The 26,142-nt window shown below is 41.2% G+C and overlaps 1 protein-coding gene across 1 annotated transcript in view; it reads right to left on the bottom strand.

The window, feature by feature from the left end:
- TEDC1 (tubulin epsilon and delta complex 1) overlaps positions 1-26,142 on the bottom strand; it is a 77,402-nt gene that overhangs the window by 43,686 nt on the left and 7,574 nt on the right. Inside the window, exons 3-5 of the mRNA XM_057402403.1 lie at positions 25,678-25,880; positions 12,287-12,457; positions 5,528-5,626 (exon numbers count right to left, since the gene is read on the bottom strand). Of these exons, the coding sequence (XP_057258386.1) occupies positions 5,528-5,626; positions 12,287-12,457; positions 25,678-25,880 (473 nt within the window). The remainder of the gene's footprint in view (positions 1-5,527; positions 5,627-12,286; positions 12,458-25,677; positions 25,881-26,142) is intronic.

Below are 26,142 nucleotides of genomic sequence, written 5' to 3'. Positions count from 1 at the left end.
CATTACAATTTTAATGTTAATCCTGCACTGCCAGCACTGTACCAATGACCCGAGTTCGGACTACAATTTTTAATCTCTGCTAATCACAGAACCTGTGAGACTGAGTTCCACATATAAAGCAGTATATGAAGAGGCAGAAGAAAACAAAGGAGTAGGCTGTTTTGCTTCAAAGTTCATTGATCTCTATATGGTAACAATTTGATGATGAAGTTAATTTAATGACTCTTAAGTGCAACACACAGTTTTTCAAGCTCAAGGTAAAACATCAGCTCTGGTGACACTGCTATGGGCTTCATAGACAAGAATGCGATTCACCAGGGGGAAATCATGTTTGACAAATCTCTTAGCCTTTTATGAGGAAATAACACGGTGGATGGATGATGGCAGAGCGGTGGATGTGGTCTACCTTGACTTCAGCAAAGCATTTGACACAGTCTCCCACAGCATCCTCACGGCTAAATTGAGGAAGTGTGGACTGGATGATCAGGTAGTGAGGTGGACTGCGAACTGGCTGAAGGAGAGAAGCCAGAGAGTTGTAGTCTATGGGGCTGAGTCTAGTTGGAGGCCTGTAACTAGTGGAGTGCCTCAAGGGTCAGTACTGGGACCGGTATTATTTAATATATTCATCAACAATTTAGATGAGGGAATTGAGTGTACTATCAGCAAGTTTGCTGATGACACTAAGCTGGGAGGAGTGGCTGACACGCCAGAAGGCTGTGCTGCCATCCAGCGAGACCTGGACAGGCTGGAGAGTTGGGCAGGGAATAACTGGATGAAATATAACAAGGGAAAGTGTAGAGTCCTGCATCTGGGCAGGAACAACCCCAGGTTCCAGTATAGGTTGGGAAACAACCTGTTAGAGAGCAGTGTAGGGGAGAGGGACCTGGGGGTCCTAGTGGACGACAGGATGACCATGAGCCGACACTGTGCCCTTGTGGCTAAGAAGGCCAATGGCATCCTGGGGTGTATTAGAAGGGGGTGGTTAGTAGGTCGAGAGAGGTCCTCCTTCCCCTCTACTCTGCCCTGGTGAGACCCCATCTGGAATATTGTGTCCAGTTCTGGGCCCCTCAGTTCAAGAAGGACAGGGAGCTGCTGGAGAGAGTCCAGCGCAGAGCTACAAAGATGATTAAGGGAGTGGAGCATCTCCCTTATGAGGAAAGACTGAGGGAGCTGGGTCTCTATAGTTTGGAGAAGAGGAGACTGAGGGGTGACCTTATTAGTGTCTATAAATATATAAAGGGGGAGTGTCACGAGGATGGAGCCAGGCTCTACTCAGTGGCAAACAATGATAGGACAAGGGGTAATGGGTACAAACTGGAACCCAAGAGGTTCCACTTAAACTTGAGAAGAAACTTCTTCTCAGTGAGGGTGACGGAACACTGGAACAGGCTGCCCAGGGAGGTTGTGGAGTCTCCTTCCCTGGAGACATTCAAAACCTGCCTGGACACATTCCTGTGTAACATTATCTAGGTGTTCCTGCTCCGGCAGGGGGATTGGACTAGATGATCTTTCGAGGTCCCTTCCAATCTCTAGCATACTGTGATACTGTGATATATTATCCTCAATTGATAAAAAACTACCCAATTGGTCACACATCACAACCACTGTCCTACAGTCACAAGAGGAATGTGAGAGATAGACCATACTGCCCTGGAAAATTTCAGGCAGATGTCACTTGCCCTCAGCCATATCTTCTGCATGCTCTCCCCAGTACACTTCCAAACCATTTTAGCAGTAGTGCTAGAGATCAGAACTCCATTTCTGCCCTAAGATACTTCAGGCTGGCAAGTAACAGCAGCCCTCCAGCCCCCCAGTTGACACAGAAAGCTATTCAGAAACGAGCAGGACCACTGCAGCTTGGAAAACATAACAGAACACAAAATGTACAAGATGCTCTAGACTGTGTTGTAGCACACTTTTAAGTAATGAATGCAAGAGGTTTTCAAGAAAAGACAATGAACATCCAAGGCCATGCTCCCTAGCAATGCACAGGCTGTTGCACACTGCTATGCTGTAATTATCCCTGATTTGCACACTCTGGCACAGCCTTGCAGGCAAACGGCTTCATAACCATCTCCACTCACTGAGGCGCTTCTCATGAGAAAAAGGCCACCAGCATATCTTCTCAAGCAACACTCTGCAAACTAGGGACTGCTCAAAAAGACACAACAGTATTCTGGGAAAGAAAGGACATACACATAGAGGTCAAGAGCTAACACGGGCATGCACATGTACTTCAACTGGAAACTGAAGCCAGCTGGAATAATGTCACATCATATTCACTGACACCCCTGGGCAACACAGGAACTAAACTCAGCAGTGACCTGCAATTCACAGCCAAGCACATATAGATAAGCACAGCCAAGTCAAACTGCAGGAAAAGTTGAAATTTTTATCATGCCTCACTGGAGAAAAAATATAATTAAAACTATTATACTTGGAATGCTTCCAGCTCTATAAATCTGACAAAGACATTTATGATGATAAAAGAATAATAATGTCCAGGAAAATCCCTGTATATAAAAGCACTAAAAGAGTTTTAAATCAAAAATCCACGGGAAGAATGTTTTAATCATGTTAATGTGCAACTTTTATAGAAAAGGAGTAGCATGTCTTATTCCATTTCATAAACTGAAGTTTAACTTCACAGCTATCTGTATCCTATCACACTTTTCCTGTCAGACTAAACATCTCTTGGTTTATTACAGGTCAGAACAACTTATCTCCCAGGATATTCTTGATGACAATGAACCCTAGGCTTCAGCAGAAACAACCAAATGTCCTTTCTGTGATAGCTGATTTTTGACACTTCAATCCACTTTGCATTTCTAGCCTTTGAAGGATACCTAACATGAGAAGAAATTTGTAACACCATCCAACAACAGGGATGCATAACAGTAAGACATATTGATGTGCTTGCTCTTTTTATTGATCCATGCAGCAGGCTGTTATTTGAGGTAACATTAACAGAAATGTCACATTACTTAAGAGGAAAAAAAAATTATTTCACAGTTTTTGGAAAAAACATTTGGCAGAGTGCTGCCATCTGCACCAATATTTGAAAACCAATCTATTCAAATACGTATAATTTACTTTATCTTATCAAGATATTTCAAAATTAGAGGCTTTTTATTACATTTTTCCAAAGAAATATAATTTTGCATATTGAGTATGATATCCATCTGGAAAACTGACACTTGAAACAGACTTGCTTTTTCAAGTCCATACTACCTTGTTACAGCAGGCTTGTCATACATACTGAGCGTATGTCTTCTGGAGACTACTTTTGGGAAATAAGGGTAGGGGGAAACAAAAACTATAAAGATTACTCAAATGATGACAGTAAGAATTTTAAGACTCTCAAAAATATGCATACAGAAGTGTTGTGATGATTTCCTGCATTTTTTCCTGCTTATTTTAGAATCAGGCACAAGAGAGCAGCTTAGAGGAACCCCTTTTCTTTAACAGATTCAGAAGCTTCAAGTAGCTAAGAATTTCACAGCTGATTATGCTGACAAACAGTTCCAATTTTGGACCATTCCAAGCAGTAAGTGACATATGAAAAGAGTTTCACACACACATGCACTGGACCTGGAGAAGCCCATTTCGGATAGCACCTGTCAGAACCCAGAACTGGAGATGGAGATTGTGGCCACTCACAGTTTTAAGAAAACATCTCCTGCCACCCCACCTCTGTCTCTCTCATTGATCACCCTTGCTTGAAGGGGTATCCCTTATATCACGTATTTGCTGTTTAAGCCTAAGAAATGTAGAATGAAGACTCTACAGATTTTAACAAAGCAACACAGCTGCCCATTAAACCTTCATGACTATGGCACTTCACCTAACCACAATGTTTAAAATACAAAAAGATTCTTTCCATTTTATCCTGGGCCTCCAATGAACAGCACACCTGAAGCAGACATCCAGACAGGGAGCATCATGCAAGAAAGAAAACTGGAATAATTCATCAACAGTGCAGTCAAAACCAAATAGGCTTTACTGGAGTATCATTATACTTTACTGGAACAGATCAGTGACATGTTCAGGGTAAGGCTTTGGAGGAAGGTAGCTGTTAAGTTCTACACAGCCTGGAAGTTTCTAGTACCAGCACACCAGACCTTTCTGGACATTTGCTAAGCTCTGAAAGACTAACGTATATGCTTCAAAGGACTTTGCTGCTGTGTGTTCTGAGCTACAGAGCAAACCATAGGAGAGAGACTGTGAAGCACAAATTAGAAAGAAATTTCAAGCTGACTTAACAATTTGCTCTAGAAAACACTAATTTTCCAGGAAAATCTTCTAAATAGTTGAACCTTACCAAGAGGCAGGATGTGAACTGTTCATTCAAGTAATGCTCAGTAATGAAAGATTATCATGCACTGTACTTTAGGGGGTTGAACAAAAGACCATCTCCCATCTTCAAATCTACTTTTCTGAATTTCTTTGTGTGTGGTATTTACAATCTCTACTTCTGTTCTTAAGGCAGCAGCAGAAAGAGTATCTTCTTTGAGTAAACAGATTTGGACATGCTGCAGAAATTTGCCAACTATTGGTTTTGTCCAGGCTGAGCTTAAAATTTCAATCTTATTTCAGTTTCACACAGACTAAAATTTTTACAAACCAATTTGTAAAACAAATGTATTATGTTATATTAAAACAAACGAATTGTACTACTTGAAATTATAAAATGAAACATCTATAACTGAATATATGAAAGTAGCAGAAATATATACATGGAACAGTAAAATAGTACATTGGGAAAAATGATGTTGCCCTAGAAGGTTCTGGCTGAATATGTAAGGAAACACTTTATTACTTTGAGAATGACTGAGTATGGAGCAGGTCACCCAGAGCAGCTGTGAAGTCTCCATCCTTGGAAATAGCCAAAAACCATCTGAACATGGCCATGAGCAGCCTGCTCTAGGTCACTCTGCTGGAACAGAGACATTGGAGCAGGTAAACTCGAGAGGTCCCTTCCAACCTCAACCATTCCGTGCTTCTAAAGTATTTTTCAAAATAAAGCTTCTTACTACCAAAAAGGTAGTCAACTTGTATGATTTCCAAAATTAATGAATGCTAGCACAGATATGTTTTGTCTCTGCCTGGAGAGATAAATCAGGTCTCTCCATGTCCTCACTGATGAGCTGCTCATGCAAGGCCACAGGCAAGACACTCTGGCTGGCTGGCCCAGGTGTAGTCATTGGAAGTATACATAGCAGTCAGCCAACTGATCTAAAATGGTTTAGCCTACAAGCCTTAAGCGGCACTTTCAGTCAGGTCTCGTCCCACTTCCTGTCTACCAGGTTTTATAAAACTTTGCGTAATAACTTTGTCTTCTATCAAACTGGAAGAAACCATTTGGTGAATACAAGTTGTAATTGAGGAAACTGACAATTCAATATAAATAAGCCCTTATTTCTGTTGGAAACCAAATTAAAAACATGTTACAAGGAGTGCAGTCTTCTGTTTAACAATATTTATGAAAAGCATACAAAGCATCCAAGAATTACAGCAAAGGAATTACCTGCTTGTAGTTCTCCGGTTGTCTAACAAGATCTGTTTCTGTGACAGAAAAATGTCCAAGGATCTGGTCCATATGGGAGCCACTAGTGAATAAATGGATCTAGAATAGATTAATTTAAAAGATATTTGTCAGTACAAGGAGCAGCTCATTAACATCATTAGTTAAGATCTAGCAGCTGCATGGATTGGCACAGTGACGTGAACCAGTGGACAGAAGCCCATTCCCAATGGACAAGTACAAATATAACTACTACCACCAACACGACAGACCTTTTTTAAAACAGCCTGCAGGAAATGATGATCACGTACCACGATCATCTCACAAAATGGTCCATCTGGTATTGTTACCAGAACCACATGCTGGAATTGCTACGGCTGCTACCACAGTAAACCAGAAAGATTTCTCTTTTTGTCCTGTCTTGAAGTCTTTTTCCTTACACTACACACACTCTTGTGCATAGCATTGAAAGTAGAAACAATTTGACACAGCAGAAGACTTATCAGAGGTAAAAGATACCCTCAGAGTAATTTTTTACTTCTTCCTTTCAAGCAGAAAATGCTACCAAGTTACATTAAGTTTCTTTTGCTGCTATATATTGCTGTCTTTTGCTTACTGGGACCTTGTCCCAGGTGGCTGGTGATGGTATCATCAATTATTTGGTGAAGAAGCTTCCCAAGTTAGTCAAGGGAACAATAAAAAGCAATTCCTCCTATTCAGAGCTGATCCCTTTGTTACTGTAATAACTGCACCTGCCAAACAAGATAGCACTGCACATTTGTCAGACAATCGCTCATATTTCATTAATATTTCTGCCAGAAGAGAGAGAATGTTTCCTGCTTTTCTTCCTTTATTCTAATACGAACTTTATCATACACTTGGGTGTTGACAACTATTTTAAAGTTGACAGGCACTAGGTAATTATCAACCCTTCCCTGAAACTTCAGAATATTTTAGTGCTCCTTTCCCAAAACTCACTTCTGGTGACAACCATCTGTCACATGTGCAGAGCTATGTGAGTTTAAAAATAAAAGAGCACCTCCCCACACAATGTTCTTCCTTTCTACTCGCCACTCCTCTCTCTCCCTGCTGCATTCTTGCATAACTCTGGCTGCCAAACCTTTGGGCCTCCAGCACCAGGAATTAATTTCTGCTCCTCTTCAAGTCTCTTGCAGCAGCATCAATGGCTAAAGCCTAGAACAAATACTCAGAAGCTAGAATGACTGAGGAATAAGGTATTTCCCTGAGACCAGACTTGATGGATACTGGAATAATCCAGTATTTGTATTTTTCACAGTCTGCTACCAATAATCACAACACATTGAAGATAAAATAAGGCTTAAAGAGGAAAACAGTACCAAGGTACAAGAAGCAGGTTAGAGAGCAAGACAGAGCTTTTGCTTCGTGGCACTGGAATGGACATGGAGGCAGGTCTGATTTAACCATATGCTAAAACACTGCATGAGAGTACAAGCACAGCCCCCCACTGAGCATCACTTCTGGGGAGTCTCCAGTACCAATTCCTAAACGCCCTTGAGCTTAGACACCCTGCAGGGATATCAGCTTGCCTAATTCACCTAAGAGGAGATGAAAAGTGGGCTTGTTCATAGTTCACACACAAGACAAAAACTTGTACTGCATTAAAGAATGTGCTACTGAGATCTAATGGCAAATTCTCTTTCAGAAAAAAATAAAGATTTTCAAACCAAATATCTCAAGATAAAAATTATATAATAAACCAAAAATGATGTAATAAACCAAGGTAGTAATTTAGAGTAACATGGTAGAGTCTTCATTCCAAAATACTGATGTATTTAATAATTGCAGTTCAGCTCACTCATAAATTACTGAAAATGAGGTAATCACCCAGCAAATCTCTGCCCCCTCTGGTATTCAGAGATCAAGACTCTGTCCTTGTCCCTTTACTCTTTTACTCCAACATCAGATATACAAATACTAACAATCTAATCCACTGTAATACATGTTATATTGCTTATCTGAGAGGAGGCACAAGAAACCACTCCATTTATAGGAGGTATTTCCCAGTGCATACTGACAGAATAAAACTCTTGCTCTTACAGTTTCCAAGTATATTACAACCATTATTTTTACTCTACCATGATCTGATAACACCAAATATGCTAAACTCTCCTTCTAACACAGAATCATAGAATGGTTTGGATTGGAAAGGACCTTAAGATCATCTAGTTCCAACTCCTCTGCCATGGGCAGGGACACCTTCCACTAGACCATATCACTCAACCTCAAGGCTGTCCAGCCTGGCCTTGAGCACTGCCAGAGATGGAGCATTCACAACTTCCTTGGGCAGTCATAAAGAATTCCATGTAATATCATTTTATTCCTATTAACTGATACACATATTCTACAATCAGATGTTCACCTGCTTAACAAAATTCACCCAACCTAACCCTCCCCTATTTCAGGTGTAGTTTGTGTCCTGGTCTTTTAGTGGATGAAGTGTAGCTGAAAATACCCCCAGGAAAATCCAACAGTTTTGCAGAAACTCGCTTGTCCTGCTGTTTCTCTTCACATGCTCATTGTGGCACAGTGCATTTAACAGACCCCAAAACAATGCCTGTTTTAAACTATACAGGTTCCTACCCTTTTTTTTTCTGAAACTATGCAAGGCTTCTCATTCACATTTTTAAGGCAAAATGGCAACTCAAAGCCCAACTAAAAACAGCTGCTCTCCTCTATGAATTCAAGAAGGATCAAAAACCAGGCAGACAGATATTCCTCTGGCATATGACAGAAAGAAGAAGAAACAGAATAGAAGGAACCAAAAGGCATGCCTTAACATGGTAATTTATCCTTCATGCTTCCATATATCTGAAGGTATATCAGATAAATACATACTACTGAGAATTTTGAGGTAATTATAATGGTATTAGTGTACTATATTTTCAAAGCAGGCCAAGCTGTTCATGTTGAGAAGCCATTATGTTATTCAACAGCTCATAACCTCAGGCTGAAAAATTCCTCAGGTTAAGATTTCCCTGAGGAACTCTTCCTCCTACAACAGGAGATGTGTAAGCTTCAACATGCCTTCTGGGAGCTGAAGTCACTGAAAAGCAGCTCATCAGAAGAACCAGCAAAGAGAAACAGCCAGTCAGACCACCTAACAAGCAATTCCCAACACATGACCTCCAGGGAGGCTTCCCTCTTCACCAGTTACTGCAGAACTTCATACCATCAAATTTAAGTGCCTACATGCAGGACAGAGTAGACAGAAGCCCCAGCAACCACTTTCAATTATCATTTGTGTACTTTAGAGAAAGAACAACCATTTATTTTTGCCTGTTTCCCCCTCATATTTCCCTCCTACTGCTTCCTTACCCTTTCTTCAGGCAGTACAGTACTATTTCATTAAGACATGAGTCATCCCTTCTAACCTGAAAGTACATGTCCCTGATCACCCAAGTAATTCAGATTTTTTTCACAAAATCACAAAAAAAGGAAAGACCTTTTGAGATCTTTAGTCCTACTTCCTGCTCCAACAGCAATTATCACCAACATCAGTTTGTGACTTTCTGTATCTAAGTCTTTGAAACCTCCAAGGATGGAGACTATTCAGCATCTCTGGTGACCAGCTCCAGTGCTGCCCATCATTCCAGAGCAGCTTTTTCTAATATGCCTGAACCTGTCAAGCTATAATCAAAGCCCCCTTCCCCTTCAGCTTCTGGTACTGCTGCAAAGATTGTAGATCCAATGTGGTACCTACCATCCTTGTAACGTCCCATCAAGTGGCTGAAGGCAGCTATTAGGTGACCTCTCCCTCAGCTTCCTCCACACCACAGCAAGCAAGCCCAACTCCTCAACCTCTCCTGGGAGGTCTTGTTCAACTTAGCTATTCCTTGACTATCTTGGTAGCCTCCTGCTGGATCCTATGTACAATTCTTACTTCCAGTAAGAGCGGGAAACCAGTCATCTCCTGATCTTCCAAGTGTGATGTGTTTTTCTCAGAAAGCCTCAAATACAGAATATGGTATTTTAGAGCCTCCATGAGTCACAGAATGAAATCTGTGGAAGTGTCGCCACTACTTGGCAGAAATTATAGCTCGTGATCAGCAGTAAATAAGGCTGTTGCACAGCTGAGATACATAACCTGTTAAGTTATTAAACAGAGTGAGTAAAAGCCGTAATTACAGTTTTGTAGACAAAGCCCTCTTTAAATCTGTCAGCATAATTAAAAAATGTAACACCTATTAGCCTTTTGCATACTGTTTGCGGTTTATATGAGAAAAACAGCAGTTCATATAGAGATCATACTAGGTCAGCTAGTCTTCTAACAGACTAGTTTAAAAGTCTTCAAATCAATACAGTAGCACAGACAATTTCCCTCCAAAGAGTCACGAAATAATCAATTATTGTTTATGCAGCTGTTAAATTGTCTGTTATACTGTTACCACAAATGTTAACATTAATGTGGCACTATAATGAAGTCCCTTCTAAAGCCACTTTTACCTTTCAATTTTCCTGCTTTTAATTCAGACTAAAATATAAAGCAGAGCACTGCACTTTATTACAGCTCTGAACAGAACTCCCACAGTTGCACATACATATCTGAGCATGCATAATATCAGCATGTAATCACATATGGAGGAGCTGGGCTCCAATCTATCCTCCTATGTATAGATCTGTGATGGCAGCCCTCTACAAACACTGCAGAACATGGTCTGATCATACGAATCACCACCAACACCGCTTATTGCTTTCAATTTAGTCCAGTGATGACTTTTGGAGAAAACAGTAATGGCAGCTTTGGGAAACTGGATGAACAGAGAAACATTGCCCCTCCTACTTTTTCTTTCAGATTCTGGAAATTGTGGTCCAAGGAACTGCAGCATAGCTAACCCATCTCTCATCTTTGTCTAACTGTAACACTCCTCACTTGGGCAAATGTTTTTCGTTGGATAGTGTCCTGGGTTCAGCAGTAGCAGTCATTTTTCTCCTTCTTGGTAGCTGGTGCAATGCAGTGTTTTGACTTTCAGCCTGGGAACAGAGCTGATAACAATGATGTTTTGGTTTGGCCAAGGACTTTGTGAGCCTCATGCTCTGCCAGGAAGGACGGGAAGCCGGGAGGAAGCAGAGACAGGACACCTGACCCAAACTGACCAAAGAGGTATTCCACATCACAGCACGTCATGCCCAGGATGTAACTGGGAGTTACCCAGAAGGGCTGGGACTGCAGGGCTGGAGGAGGTATCGGTCGGTGCTTAGTTGGGCTGGGGGGGGGGGGGCAGGGACAAGTTATTACTCAGCTGGTGGTGAGGTGTTGTATTCTCTTCCCTTGTTATTTCCTTTGTTATCATTGTTATTATTGGTGGTAGCAGTAGTGATTTGTGTTATACCTTAGTTACTAAACTGTTCTTATCTCAACCCGTGGGAGTTGCATTCTTTCCGATTCTCCTCTCCATCCCTCCAGGAGTAGGGGGAGGGCAAGAAGGGGGGGGAGTGAATGAGCTGTCTGGCTGGGTTTAAATCACGACAGATAGCCACAGGGGAAAAGAAAGTCCAAGTTCATTCCAAAGTACAAGCCATATAGGAGGACATCATCTCCACTGTCAACAAGAGTTCTGCTAAATAAGCGCATTTCTTCATCATTTCAGTACCCGATCTGGACCATTGAGAGTATCCCTGTTTGTACTTGTGCTCCTAGGTTCAACCTGCTCTTAATTCTTCCTTGGTCTCATTAACTGCACGGTGAGATATTGAAGCTGCCTAATGATTTGATACTGCCAAGTACTACATAAATCAGAGCACTGATGATGAGTTATAGAGCTATTTGCCTCACTTACTATAAAAATCAGCATACCTTAAGTAAAGGTAGTTACCGAGAGGAGAAGATGCCAATCATTTCATTTGAGTTTTATAGCACTGAGACACCTCTTCCAATAGCATCACTGTCTGTATCTTACTGCCAAAGCCAAAGACTGCAGCTGCACTTAAGGTGAATTGCTATCTTCATTCCCAGATCAGGAAAGCACAACTGCAGCGGGCAATGAGAAGCAAAAGGTTATTTTAGATGCTGCACACACAGCACCTGATCTTTGCCTGGGGCTGTCAATCAGACATCTTCCCTAGCAATCAAGTCATGGTAAAGAACAAAATATAACCTCATTATAGTTTTCAGCATTGCTCTGTCAGACACAGGATTAAAACCAAGAAGGCATCTTCATTCAAAACCATCCTTTTCCAATCCTGACAACCTTCTGATAAATGTTTTTCTTCAAAAAGAAATTTCTCAAAACTATTCTGAGTCTCAGAAAGGTTTCCTGTGAAGGTTCTGGGTACAATACCAAGTGGTTTCATATAAATTACCTGAAGAGATATGAAAGGAGAAAGGGGGCTTTGGGAAAACATTACTGATAACTTTTAGTACTCTCTTTAGAATCATTTCTTTCACGTTTGTCTCTGCAGTGACCATCACTGTCAACTTTGGGACTGCAAGCTGTTTCCATCCTAAGCAGACATAATGCTCATAGATGTTTGTGATTTTCACACAGGCATATAAACATAATTCGTAAACAGGAACAGAACTGGAGGCTTAGATGTAGAGACCTCTATTGATTCCTGATTTAAAAGCTGGATTTTGCTCAGATGTTGCCTAGTATTTCAGAAAGGGAAACTGCATTTTACCTTGCTGTTACTGCTTTCAACATCCGTGCTCAGTATTTTGATCCTACATTTCTGAGTAACTTGTAATAAACAATACCATAGTGAGTTAGAAGAATTATTTACCTTGTGCAAAAGTTTGCATTGCTCTTGGTGCTGAGCATGCAAACTTCGCCACTGGAACCTCAGCCTCCCATTTAACCACTGAAGGTATCGAACATCTACTCCACCTTCTAGCCCAGGTTCAGGTGCTTTTTCAGTTGTACCCTTCAAGCTGTTAGGAAGATCATCTTCACACTAAAAGCAGAAGAGAATATCAAAGTTGGCATCAACACTATCAAATTATTCAGCAGTGAAGAACGTAAAAGGCAAATAGGAGAAAGAGGAAAAAAATAACCCAAAACCAAAGTAATTTCCAGCAGTAAAGAGAAATTGTAATCGTTTAGAATACAGGACTGGGAATAGCCTAAACAACTACTGAAGTCTGGAATAAATATCAGCTGCTCAGCTATGACGTGGTGAGCTGCCTTTTCTCCCATCTTTCATGTTCCTTACCCAGGAAGACACAGCGTTCCTGAGACAGAAAGCATGTCCTTTACCCTAATGGGGAATAAAAAAAAAATCACATTTTTTCCTGGATTCTAATAAGTAAAAAAAAACATAAAAAAACAGATCTTCCTCTTCCATTGTCTTTCCAAGATCCTATTTTGTAAATCAGTACAGGGACAAAACCGTGGGCCTGTGCTTACCCAGGTATTTTCTTTTCTCCATCCAGCATTTCCCTTCTTGCAGGATAGAGGAAAAGAAACAATCATCCAGCTGACATTGGCCAAGAGTCCACAGAGGCACTCCCAGCTACAGTTCCAACACCTATCTTGCTTTGTTTAGCCTTTCTCTAGAGTACTTTGGAAGGAAGGAGGGAGAAACCAAGAGTTGACTTTTGTTCATCTTGTCCCACCTTCCTTCCGCATGGCAAAAAAACAAACCAAAGAACCGCCTTCATCTTCCAGATAAGATTTCTGCTTGGCCAATGGTATAAAGAAGCAAGCAAGACATTTCTGTTGTTTCTCTTTCCCAAGGAACACGGGGGGAATTGATCCTGCTCCAGCCTCTTGCACAAAGAGATCATTCACATTTACAAACAGATCTCTCTCTCTGTTTTCAGCTAAGACTCCTGCTGATTGCAAATTAGAAAGGAAGACACGGGTTATTTTACTTGTGATGCCAGTAACAGCACTTAAGTAAGGCTGAGCTGTCAAATTCATCCAATCTATAGAAAGTACATACAATAAACACACTCCATAATTCCAATTTTTTTACTACAGTGTATCATAAGAAACAAACATAGGACTACAGAGGCCTGGTTATTCAGAATGGGTGCTCACCAGCTAAGAAAGTGTCTCTCAGTTGTTGGACTCTCAAGACATTTCTTTAAAGCAGAAATTTAAAAAGCTTATGTGAAACATCACTGTTTTCAAGAAAACACTTAAGCAGATATTTGGATCCATAGACCTTGATGGTATTTAAACATACGCGCTACCCTGCTTCACAGATTTCCATGGTCAATAAAATCTTCGGAAGATTCAGTTGGCAGGCAAAGCTTGAATGTAACTCCAATTTAGATCCTTAAATTAAAAACGCAAACTGTAGAATGAAGATAATTTAACCTTGTCTTAAACGCAGATTTCAGCAGAAGTACATCTATAATCATGATCAAATAACCACCTAATGCTTGCTTTAACCTAAATACCACCTCAGCTGACAGGGCCTCTAATACAATGAGTGTTCATATTGTTTATAAGCACAAAAGTGCTGTTCTGGTCACAAAACAAAATGTATCAAATTACAGGTTTTTTCCCTTTGCTCTGTGGCTCAGATAAATGCACACTATAAATCACAGGTGCAGGGGGCTGGTAAAGGGCTTTTCCTTTTAAAGGCACACATTCATCTTGTTTTTTAAAAAAAGACAGTATCTCTTTTGTGCCAACTGCAATATCACTCTTTTTGCACAGATGCCTTCAGCCCAGTGCCCCTAAATCAAAAGGCACTGTGTCCTAGGGTGCTGCAGTTCCAGCTAAGTACCTTCATGGTTCTTGCCCCCACCAGGGGGCATCAACCATAAACCATGGTTTATGGACTATGAAACCATACAGATATGATTACCAAGTTGCCCATAAACATGATGAGCTAAGCAACTGGATATTAGTCACTACTGCAGAGAAAACTCATGTGTAAACAACATTAACACATTTCACATAAGCCACCAGAAAGCCACAATTTCTTAGCCACAGACTTGGAATTTCCAGACTAAAATCTGTCTTTTCCCTAATTCACAGTTCAACTCCCAAGTTCCCTGGTTAGAAGTTTAAGAATGGCACAAATACTGATCTCCTGGGGATTCATTTCAGGAAGGAATGGCATTAGATTCGATTGCTTTGGCAGTAAGTGACAAACACCATGCAGAGCTAATTTTATTGTCGCAACCTGCCTTATTAATATTAAAATAAGGAAGTCAGCCAATGCATTTTTAACAGGATCTTTATTATTTATTTCACAAACTGCACCAAAAAAATTACTTTTGCTATGAAATACTTTGCCTGGTCTAAAGCAAACAACATAAAGGGGGGGGTGTCTTCCACATTATACTGTAACCTCAATTTCCAGATCCATCTTTACAATCTAAGACTATTTCCTGTTCTCCCAGAGCGAGAAAAATCACTAAAATATCAGTCCAAGAGAGAGCCTTTGCTTCAAATACGACTGTGAATTTATCTAATCTATGCAGCAATACAGATACACACCTATATTCACTTCTGAGGTACAGAAGTGACAGAAGTGCATATTTTTTCATCAAATTCATAAAGAGAGCAGCCAAGGCAACTACCCAGGGCTCTCAACTGCCTCCCTGCACTTGTGGTGTGCACGCTCCACACCAGCTCTGGAAGAGATCATTTCATAGCCACTTACCAGGAAAGCTTTTTGCTTGTAAGCTGTTTGTTGCAATTAATGTTTCTCTTTGTTTTTCAGAGAAGGAAGGCGCATGGACTCCAACTACAGAATGGTGTCACAGGCTTGCAGAACAAAAGGCACATCAACATCGATGATCAATATGAGTATCGATAGCCACATTGCTGTGTCAGATCCTTTTCCCATCACACTGGTGACATCAGAGCTGGTTTTGCCAAATTGGATGATGTAGGCTCGCCAGAGTACCTGTGATAAGTGTAACTTAAAGAGAGCCTAGCATGAAGCCTAATGAAAGCGACATGCATATATTTACATGAATGTTCTTCAAGCTAATTCCTGAACTATCACCCTGCCCTCACTTAGGTGGACCTTAAACCCAACTCTCCTGGGGCAAAAGATCTAGGCAAATATCGTGCCTATAATAAATACATGTTCCAGGACACTACATGTCACCATCCCAACTAAGGTAGCTCAAAACCTACCCCAAGCTCCTAAATACATCTCTGGCTTCGTCAGAGCTAAACACGGTTTATACCCTAAAAGGATATATTTATAACTTTTGCAAGGCAGCCTAGAACTCAGTCTCCAACACCACAAGAGTTTTGCTCTAAACATTCCTCCCTAGGCTATTTCAAGACCAATTTTTATGAAAAAAGATGCCAGATCATTCTCAAAAAGCGTGAATGGACTTGTGGTTAGACAATGCAGCAAGTGCAAAAAAGCCAACGCAGTCCTTGTGGCAGAAGTGCTCTGACCTGACAAGTCAGAGTCACGAAACACACTGAACTGAAAAAAGCCATCAGATATAAAAGTGCTCAGAGGAAAAGAATAAGGCGTGAGAGAAAGGAAGGTGTGAAAAAAAAAAAACCATGGTGATACATCAATTTTCATTCACATTCCATACATCCCAGCAAACAACTTGCATGCAACGTGCTTAGAGAGAAATTAAAGATCAAGAAGTTTCAACTTTTATAGCAGAAATAAAGCTCTTTGTTTTGAAATACGAAGCAATCCCATGTTATTGGAAATCAGGGAGCAGGTCTAACAACAGTGGATGGAGATAAACAAGTACTTCATCCTATAAATAGTTTATCAAAGAACAACGTAAACATCAATGCACTTGTATGCATGCAAGAAGGAAGCATTTTTTACACTACTTGCTCCATTTGAGAATTTTAGTGACCTGGCATGGGGTTAACCTTACTCTGTTCATATACTTTGAATTAAACTCCAAGAACTGCTTTAAAATAAAATTCCTTGCACAATCAGTGGAGATCTCACAATATGCCATAAGCAGTACTGCAAAAAAGAACCCAAACCCTTTGCTGTGCAACTTCATCATATTTCTACACTTTCTGTTCTTTTCCAATTTATATAGGTATCTTAATGCTTACAAATTCTTACCTTAATAAAGCTACTATGGCCTGTGCACACAATGTCAATGGAAAGGCCTATGCTGCGTGCACTGCTGTCAAATCAAAGCAATGGCAGGGCTGAGTCCCCAAGAGATGCTCTTCCCTAACTACGAGCTGCCACCTGTCGGTAAAGGACAGATCTCAGCTCATCCAGGCGAGCCGTAACCTTCCTGGACATCTAAATCCCTCCACGGATGACCTCTCTGCTTCCAAATCTGGACAGCCAGCAAACACCTTGCTGCTCTTCCCACAGAGAAGCAGCCCTACTGGAACAAGGACATCACATTTAACCCACAGATAAATGCATTAAGTCCCTGACATTAACCCTTGAGCAGAGCAAAATAAAGCAACCACCAGTTGCTGTGCTCCCAGCCCACGCCTTGCTTGCACCCGAGTTAGTCTGGGTCTGGATAGACCCTATGTACTCTCAGGTACTACTCAAATCTTAACTACACTAAGTTTTGGTATCACAAAAGCCGGGAGGAGCATATCCAAATCCCTCGCTGCAGGACTCAGGAAAGGCAAAGCAATCACAAATCAAGCCAATAATGTGCTCCTGCAGCTTTTACTGAGCACTTGTTCTGAACCGCTCATAAATCAGACAATGGTTTTGATGTGACATAACATATGTTAAGCTGTGTAATTACAGATCTTTAAACAGAGCATATTTTTTCTAATTAAACACCATATCCAGAAATAACACTATCAGACATGCTTTCTTAATTAATATAGCCATATATCCATCTGCAGGAGGGGAAAATGTGAAAAGGAGCAATTTGAATAGATGAATGTGAAAGGGATACTATTTTTATTAATAGTACCATCAACAACAAGACAAGGCAGGATCCAGGTTAAATGTATGCATAGGAAGATAGATGGTGTAAGAACTCACTTTCACACAATGCACATACCAATTAAATATCCACATATTTATACAGAAGAATGTTTTCCACAAATATAAGTACTTACAATGCAGAAGTTACACTCACAGCATATTCAGCAATTAAAAAGAACTAAAACCCTGTGTTTCTGCAAGGCCTTTCAGCTTTCAAATTTCAATGCCTTTTGTAAAAATCACTACTCACAACAGCACTCCCAAGAGCCCATTCTTGGCAGAGTGAAAAAGAGAAGGTGCTGCAGGAAGACAGAAAGTGCGAACACAGCTCCTACCCATTCCAGCCTTGTTCAAACAAGCCTGTCTGGCAGTAGCCACAGGCCTGAGGCACTAGAGCAAGTCAGTCCCTCAACGCATCCCTCCTCACTCATTCAGGTTACTTCAGAGCTCTGCAATAGAGCAAAAGCACTGTGCCTTTGAATTGCCTAATCTTTGGAGCTGCAAGGTTTTAAAATGTTTAAATCCCAAAGCCTACTGCATGATGTATTCAGACAAAACAGAGAAACCAAATATACTAAAACAAACACGTGGCACAGTCGGCATTAACTCAGAGCACTGTATTTTGCAGGGCCCAAGAAATGTAATATAGATAATGCCTTGTACTGTATTTCCTCTGCCTGCAGCTGCAGCCATGCTTGCCCACGTCCATTTTGCTCCACTGTGGGAAGATGGTGAACAAGGGGCAACCAGCGAAGAAAGATGCAGCATGCAAACATGAGCAGCAAATCTGGAGCAAGGGGCCAACAGGAAAAGAAACATTACCTGCCCTCCTGGAGAAGCAGAGCTCTGCCATCTGTAGAAGGCCTGCCATGCCCTTCTTTTGTCCTCCTGAGGAAAAAGTGCTTTATTTCAAAGAAAGATCCTCTGAGATCTTTCTTTGAGAGCTAAATGAGAGCTAAACCCTAATCACTTAAAGTGGGAGAGCAAAAGCAGAGGACGTTCTCATTTAAATCAAAACGCCATAGAGCAAAGCTAATCAAAACGTACCAAAGGTACTGGCTGCTCCCTGCCACTGGAGGGCGGGCGAAGCACTAAAACATCCTAAATTCACTCGGATTCCCCAACAGACAAGGAAGGAACTCCCTGCACAGGATTTCAGCAAAATACACAGTACCCTTAATGACCATACTAAGCATTCCTATTAGCACTCCAGTCCTCCTCTTTCCCTTCTTACGTGAAAGCTCAAGTGACTCCAGTGCCTGTTGGTGGAGCCCCATCCAGAACACCTCAGCTGCAACATCAGGTTCAGAAAAATCTGCATCTACATGAAATTCAGCTACAGAGGTGAAACTAAAACAAAAAGAAAGCCCCCAAACCGCTCTTAAAAGCGTATTTACTGTGTCAGGCAAAACTAAATGTTGTTAACCACACACTTTCCAGTGCACCACAGGAAATTGTTTTTCACTGGCAAAGGTTTAATGACAAGTCCAAAGCATGGAATTAAAAAGAAAAGAAACCCACAAAAGATCAGAAGGAATAGCATGTACCTATGCATTACATTACAACAGGGAGACAATTTCAGCTATCACCTGTAAGTTGTGCTTTAACACCAAAAAAAGTGCATTTCAAGAGTCCAAACTGAATCGTGCTCCAGTTCTTCTATGGCAAAAACATATTCCTAAGTTAATAATCCCTGACCACAAAATATCTTCAGTTCTACAAGCAGTATCAGTAAGTAAAGACAAAAATTCAGGGTTCAACAGTTACCTATTCAGGAAGCAATTTTAAGAAGTACAAAGGGCAGAAAAGTCAGACATTTTTATGCCTTAGTTTCTGGTAGAAGCCTTTACAGGGTGGACAGCAGTGCAATGAGAGTGCTGCAACAGACCTGTCAGCCACACAGCAGCCCAGTGAGCTGCAGATATTCAACCCTAGTGGTACCCCAGCAGAGGTGGCATGGAGAGGGGTGGAGCACACAGCAAGCGCATCAGTCTGTGTGGGCAGTCAGCGCTGCTCACCAGCAAAAATTAGGTGGGGGAAATTTTGCAGGAGAAACTTTAGGTATCCTGTGCCCTCTGTTTCAGAGACAGCTTTACTAGAAGTGTTCCTTAGCACCTACTGAATACAGCAACAACAGTGGCAAAAAAAAGGGGAAAAAAGATAAATGGTGAGAGTACAAGGAAGACAGGAGGACAAAGAGAACAGAAGTATAAGCACAGGGAAGAAGGGTGGGAACTCAAAAAATGAAAGCTGACAGACTAATACAGCCCATAAAGATCTGCAAAGTAGTTATGCTTCTGCATCATCATCAATAGGTTAATAAAATTCCCCCACTGGGATATGTGAAGAGAAAAAAAAACACCAACAACAGAAAACAAACAGAAAAATTGTATTTACTGACACTAGTGCCAGCGGTTTCCCAGTTCTATGCAGGGAAAATCAAGCTTGGCTACTACATTAACATTTTTCTTACGGAACAGCAGTGAGAGTCAAGATTTCTATAAGAGAAAGACATTTCAACAACAAGGTTAGACTAAGCATAAGCCTTACACTATACTGGAACTAGCCATTGAGACAAAGTAGGCAGTGACAAACAAACGATTAACCAAATTGCAGACCTAACAGTCAGAAGGCATGCAGAGTTTCATCTTTCCCCACCAGAAGTAATTAAATTGAGTTTGGCTTGGCATGCTAGAGAGACACGCATGAATTCCAACTGTAATTGCCATAATAGCCCTATCTGTTGATTACCATAAATTCCCAAAAAGGGGAGGGGCATCCAATTTCACTTAGAGGTCAAGAAGCAGAACAGAGGGAATTAGAGGAACCAAGAACCAGTGTTTGTACAAAATATCCTGGTGATAATAGGGGATATAACACCAATACCCCCATCTAAAAAACTCAACGGCCTCCACACATAATTAAATTATGGAGCACACAGAGATTAATTTCAGCTGGAAAAATAATACCAGTACAGGCAGTTTTCCTCCCTGGAAACAGAAAGAATACATGTTCACAGAGTACTGCTATTATCTGCAGAAGCCATCATAGATTTGGAGAAAGCTGTGACAATCTCACTAAAATTTAAGCGGGGGGGGAAGGGGGGAAGTAGTCAAAAACTGAATGTGCTAAAAAGGCAAGTTAATATCAAACAATTATCTGCTTCTCAGAGAGAGAAAATATAAGAACTCCTTAGGTCTGCCTTACAGGTCCCACAAAGGACAGCATTTCACCTACAGGTTTTCAGATTGTTTTGAACTCCAGGATTTCCACGTGTAAATAGGAATCAATGAACCCAGGGAATTACAGACCAGTCAGTCTCACCTCTGTGCCTGGCAAAATCTTGGAGCAGATTCTCCTGGAAGGCATGCTAAGGCACATGAAAATCAACAAGGAGCTTGGTGACAGCCAGCATGGCTTCACTCAGGGGAAATCCTGCCTGACCAATTTGGTGGCCTTCTATGATGGGGCTACAGAACTGATGGACAGGGGTAGAGCAGTTGGTGTCATCTACCTGGACTTGTGTAAAGTGTTCGACACTGTCCCACACGACATCCTTGTCTCTAAATTGGAGAGACATCAATTTGATGGATGGACCACTCGGTGGATAAAGAACTGGCCGCACGCAAAGAGTTGTGGTCAATGGCTCAATGTCCGGCTGGAGACCAGTAACGAGTGGTGTCCCTCAGGGATCGGTGTTGGGACCGGTCTTGTTCAACATCTTTGTCGCTGACATGGACAGTGGGATTGAGTGCGCCCTCAGCAAGTTTGCCGATGACACCAAGCTGTGTGGTTCGGTTGATACGCTGGAGGGAAGGAATGCCATCCAGAGGGACCTCGACACGCTTGTGAGGTGGGCTGATGCCAACCTCATGAAGTTTAACCATGCCAAGTGCAAGATCCTACACCTGGGTCAGAGCAATCCCAGGCACAGCTACAGCTTGGGCAGAGAAGTGATTCAAAGCAGCCCTGCAGAAAAGGACTTGGGGGTGTTGGTCGATGAGAAAATGAACATGAGCTGACAGTGTGCGCTCGCAGCCCAGAAAGCCAACTGCATCCTGGGCTACATCAAAAGGAGCGTGACCAGCAGGTCGAAGGAGGTGATCCTGCCCCTCTACTCTGCTCTTGTGAGACCTCACCTGGAGTATTGTGTACAGTTCTGGTGTCCTCAACATAAAAAGGACATGGAACTGTTGGAACAAGTCCAGAGGAGGGCCACGAGGATGATCAAGGGAGTGGAGCATGAAGATAGGCTGAGAAAGTTGGGGCTGTTCAGCCTGGAGAAGAGAAGGCTGTGTGGAGACCTCATAGCAGCCTTCCAGTATCTGAAGGGGGCCTATAGGGATGCTGGGGAGGGACTCTTCATTAGGGACTGTAGTGACAGGACAAGGAATAATGGGTTAAAACTTAAACAGGGGAAGTTTAGACTGGATATAAGGAGGAAATTCTTTACTGTTAGGGTGGTGAGGCACTGGAATGTATTGCCCAGGGAGGTTGTGAATGCTCCATCCCTGGCAGTGTTCAAAGCCAGGTTGGACATAACCTTGGGTGAGATGGTTTAGTGTGAGGTGTCCCTGCCCATGGCAGGGGGGTTGGAACTAGATGATCTTAAGGTCCTTTCCAACTCTTAACTATTCTATGATTCTGTAACAGCACTTGAGAATAATCTGCCTGTACATGATCACCAAAGCAACAAAAGATGTTGAAACGGCCAACATGGCAGTGCATATTTGATACAGAAATCCAGAAGGGGTGTAAAAAGCATTTGAAGACAATAGCCATTAATTAATCACCCAGTGCTTTAAGGCAATAACAGGCAAGAATTCTCAAGTAGACACTTCAGTAAATCAATGTGAACCTCCAATTCAGACTGTACTTAAGTCTTCATAGATCTGATAGAATTAGCGATTACTTTTAAGAGTTGACCAATGCAAGGCTACTCCTGGAGCCATCAACCTGCTGGCAGATCAGCACAGTAAATTCAGACAACAGATTTACACTATAGTGGTCAGATACTAGATTTTGACACATACCATCAGTCCCTCCTCCCTCTCCTTTTTCCTCCTGCACATCAATGCAGGTTCCAGTCTGCCCTTTAAACTGCCTTCCCCCTCAGTCTGCAAACATCATACACTGGAAGAGTGGCGTAAGTAGAAGACTGAAGAGGGCAGCAGCTCCTTGAGTTCTGCTCGCTGGGCAGCCCTGTAGCAGGCCTGCAGTATTGGCTCAGGAGATACTGCAGCACTGCCCTTCTGAAAAAAAATGAGCCCCATGAGACAAGGTGCCCTGAAAGATTTTCTTACCTAACACACAAGAGCATTCAATGCATATAATCATCCTAGACAACTAACCATACCTGTCCTTACAACAACTACCTCAAGACTATTATTTTTTAATTATATTAGCCACATGAAGCACTACCACCTCCTACCATCTTAACTCTTTCATCATGCTTTCACCACTGTCGAGTTTATAATTTTAGGTATCACTTAAACTTGATTCTTCTGTAAGTGCATGTAAAGTGCATGTAAGTGCATGTAAAAGTAAATTTGTGGAAGCTCTCCCCAGCTCAGTATCTCAAGATTATGAATTCCATGCAGCAGCTGAGCTTCATGTCCATCATGTGTCATGAATACCCTTGTCCCTCTATAAATAACCAGCCTGAAATCCTTTAGAGCTGATGGAAGTGTTCAATTTGCAGGGGAAGAAAACTGTGTTGCTAAGGAACAGCAAAGAAAAAAAAAAGGCCAAAATGGTAATCTGAAATGAAAGGAAAGGAAATAATTTAATGGGCCCTTGATATGTTGGGTGTTTGGCATATCATCAGCAATTTAGCAGGCTGTAGGCTTTGTTTCAAACTGAGGCTGAAAGAATAGTCAGAACATGATTGCACCCTGAATTTTGGGGTTAGCTGCATTCTCTCTCATTCATACAACAGACCCTGTCTGCTTTTGTGGATTTCAGACAAAATTTTAAAAGTAAACTACATGAATATCAGTTTGAACTACATCTACGCCTACAATTCTTGACACTCCATTCTTTTAGATGAAGACAAAGGGCGAGTATTTTCTTCACATTTTTCTCACTAGCAGACCAAGAGATGTGCTTTGCCAGTACTGGCTTTCATGATTTGCTGATTTTGGCAGAGATCTCAGCAATGCATAGAACCAAACACTATTTCTTTTTTTCTGTTTTACAGTATTTTCAGGAAAATGTTTTCCATTGTTTGTAATCACTTAGAAAAAAAGACTTGTTGTGCTAGAAGATTTCTAAAGCTCTTCCTCCATTGAAAATTTTAGTTGTTTTGAGGACGATTTCCTTTTCTTCTTGAGACAGATCTTTCTCTAGATGTTTTTCTTCTTTTACCTTTTTCCTTCAGCTTACTTAAATAGAAGAGTTACAACTGCAGAGACTACATCTCTGGCGTATTTAGCAATGCCTTTACAATTTCTTACATGTTTTCCAACACTTCAGTTCAAGTATCACAAATGTATTTAACATTCCCAAAGTCAAAATTCCAGTACTTCAATTGTTCAAGTTGTTACTTTAACTCACAAAATGCTAAGTAGCAAACTGACAACCTCACCTTCTTCCTTTCTCGCTATGGTTTTAGGGACTATATTGTTGAACACTGTCTGATAAGTAGACTTTGCCACATGAAGGTTTCCAATTAAATAACTATCAAATAACAACTAACAACTACAAAACTATCACACTTTTGTGCAACAAACAACAGGTAAACCACTTCATGAGTAGTTTACAAGAAAATGACTTACCAAAATGAGGTAGGTGACCCACCTATCTTCTCATTTGCACCCACCATTACCTCCTTATGTCCTTAACGGTGTATTCCTACATCTTAATTCGTTTGGGTCTTACTGGTTGAATGTATTAGCTTTATAATGCTTAGTTGATTAAATAAAAGACTTCTCTCTCAAAATTCCATTTGTTTTAACTTTGTGATGTAGAATCACAAAACACACTAGTTACGCTGTAACTACATTTTTTCTGAAAAGAATTTTATCTGTCATTCTAAAGCCTGGGCTCATTAGGTTCTGCTGTAACTATCTTTTTTTTCCCCCATGTGTATCTAATTTTACTGGAGCATGAAAATGTGCTAGATGAACACCATACAAGAAATGTTGGCATTAATACAATGAGCTTTACATACATATGCTAATTGCAACTCCCAGTCTATACTATTTTTGTCTCACCTATTGAAAAAATTTTCCAGACCTGTAAACCTTTCCAAACACTGTTTCATATAGTTATTGGATAAAAACATGAACTCTGTATTCCATGCTTTTTGAGAAACACAGGTAGAGCAAGTTAGAATTGCAGAGAAAGGCACAGCAATAAACTTCTCAATGTGCCTTTATGTGTCTATTACAGATAACATTGTATTACCATAGTTCTTTCATCTCTTTTTGGAAATGCAAAACTTAAGACCTTCAGAGAAAATAACATAGGCGTTGCCTGAATTCATGTCGCTGCTATGCTTCATTCATCACTCTTTTGTAACAGAAATTAAGGACGCACGAAATAATCTGCTACCATACAAGAAAAACAAGACAAAGGTTAACAGAAGTTTAAAGTAAAAAGTTCGCCAGACGTGTTTTTCCTAAATCGGAAGGTGTCATTCACATCACCAGAGGGCACCAGAACTCATGCCCAGTGCACCAAAAACCGGCTTTTGTGCGCTGCTCCCTCTTCAGTGCAGCAGTCAACTGTAGTGTAACAAGAGAGGTCTATTTTCCCAAAATAATGTTGTTAACCGTTGCTATAAAGGTGACTCATCCCTTTCTGTTTTCTATTTGTACAAGTGTTTTCCTTCTGAAGATACTGTACCTATATCACAGTGTTACAAACTCTCCCTTTCCTGCTTTGCTGTCCCATAAAAAGATTCTAGAAAATCAGGCAGCCTACATTCTAGGCACTGGAGAACCACTCATGCTACAGTCTGGAAGCACAAAACTCAGAAGCACAGAGAAGGAAGATGTTTCACTTACTTGTACTCCTCCACACTGGTCTCGCCTATACTGGAAATAAAAATCAGGGAGTTCCAACAGGGGTGGGAGTTTGAGATAGAGAAGGAAGCCAGATCACCTGCAGAGTATAGAGAAGGGAAAGAAACCAGGTTCCAGACACTGGCCCCGTGTAAGTTTTTCTTAAAAGCTGGAGTAAAGCATTTATTTGTAAAGGTACCAAGACACCACATATTACACACTAGGGATAACATGGCTGCTGTCACAGAACACTACTTATGGACAAATAAGATGGAAAGACACAAATATGCTCACCGTGCACACAGAGGTCTCATCTCCAGTCTTTACTCTGTTCCGAGCCAAAAGCTGCTCCAAGAGGCTTATTCTGTGCAGCAGCCAGGAAAATGCCAGCAGCAGCTCCCGACTACCCGCTGAGCCATCAGAGGGGAGCCGATAGAGTTCCGGCCTGTCATAGCCATGGTACCACAACACTGCCTTCACAAACCTAATTTGGTTATCTGAAAAGAAGAAAACAATTGAGAATAACATACTGCACTACTCAGTGCATTTATGCTTCAGTTACAGAAGCTGCTGCCTCCTCTGAGAGCAAGATTTTTAATCAAGCATAAGATTTGTGTAAGACAGTGGAGGCTACAGCCTTTATCAACAACCAATAGATGACAGGAGTGTAAAGGGTAAAAGCTTTCCTTATGCTGCCCCATTCTCTTCTACAGAGCTACTGCTAAGGGAAAAGAAGAAATTCAAAGTTGAGATCAAGGC

Source organism: Pezoporus wallicus, unplaced genomic scaffold, assembly GCF_028554395.1.
Source record: "Pezoporus wallicus isolate ANWC-B61680 ecotype Strahan unplaced genomic scaffold, APGP_CSIRO_Pwel_v1 contig_6665, whole genome shotgun sequence".
Lineage (NCBI taxonomy): Eukaryota > Metazoa > Chordata > Aves > Psittaciformes > Psittacidae > Pezoporus > Pezoporus wallicus.
Note: the sequence above shows the minus strand (reverse complement) of the source record. Positions and strands in the feature narration are given on the sequence as shown.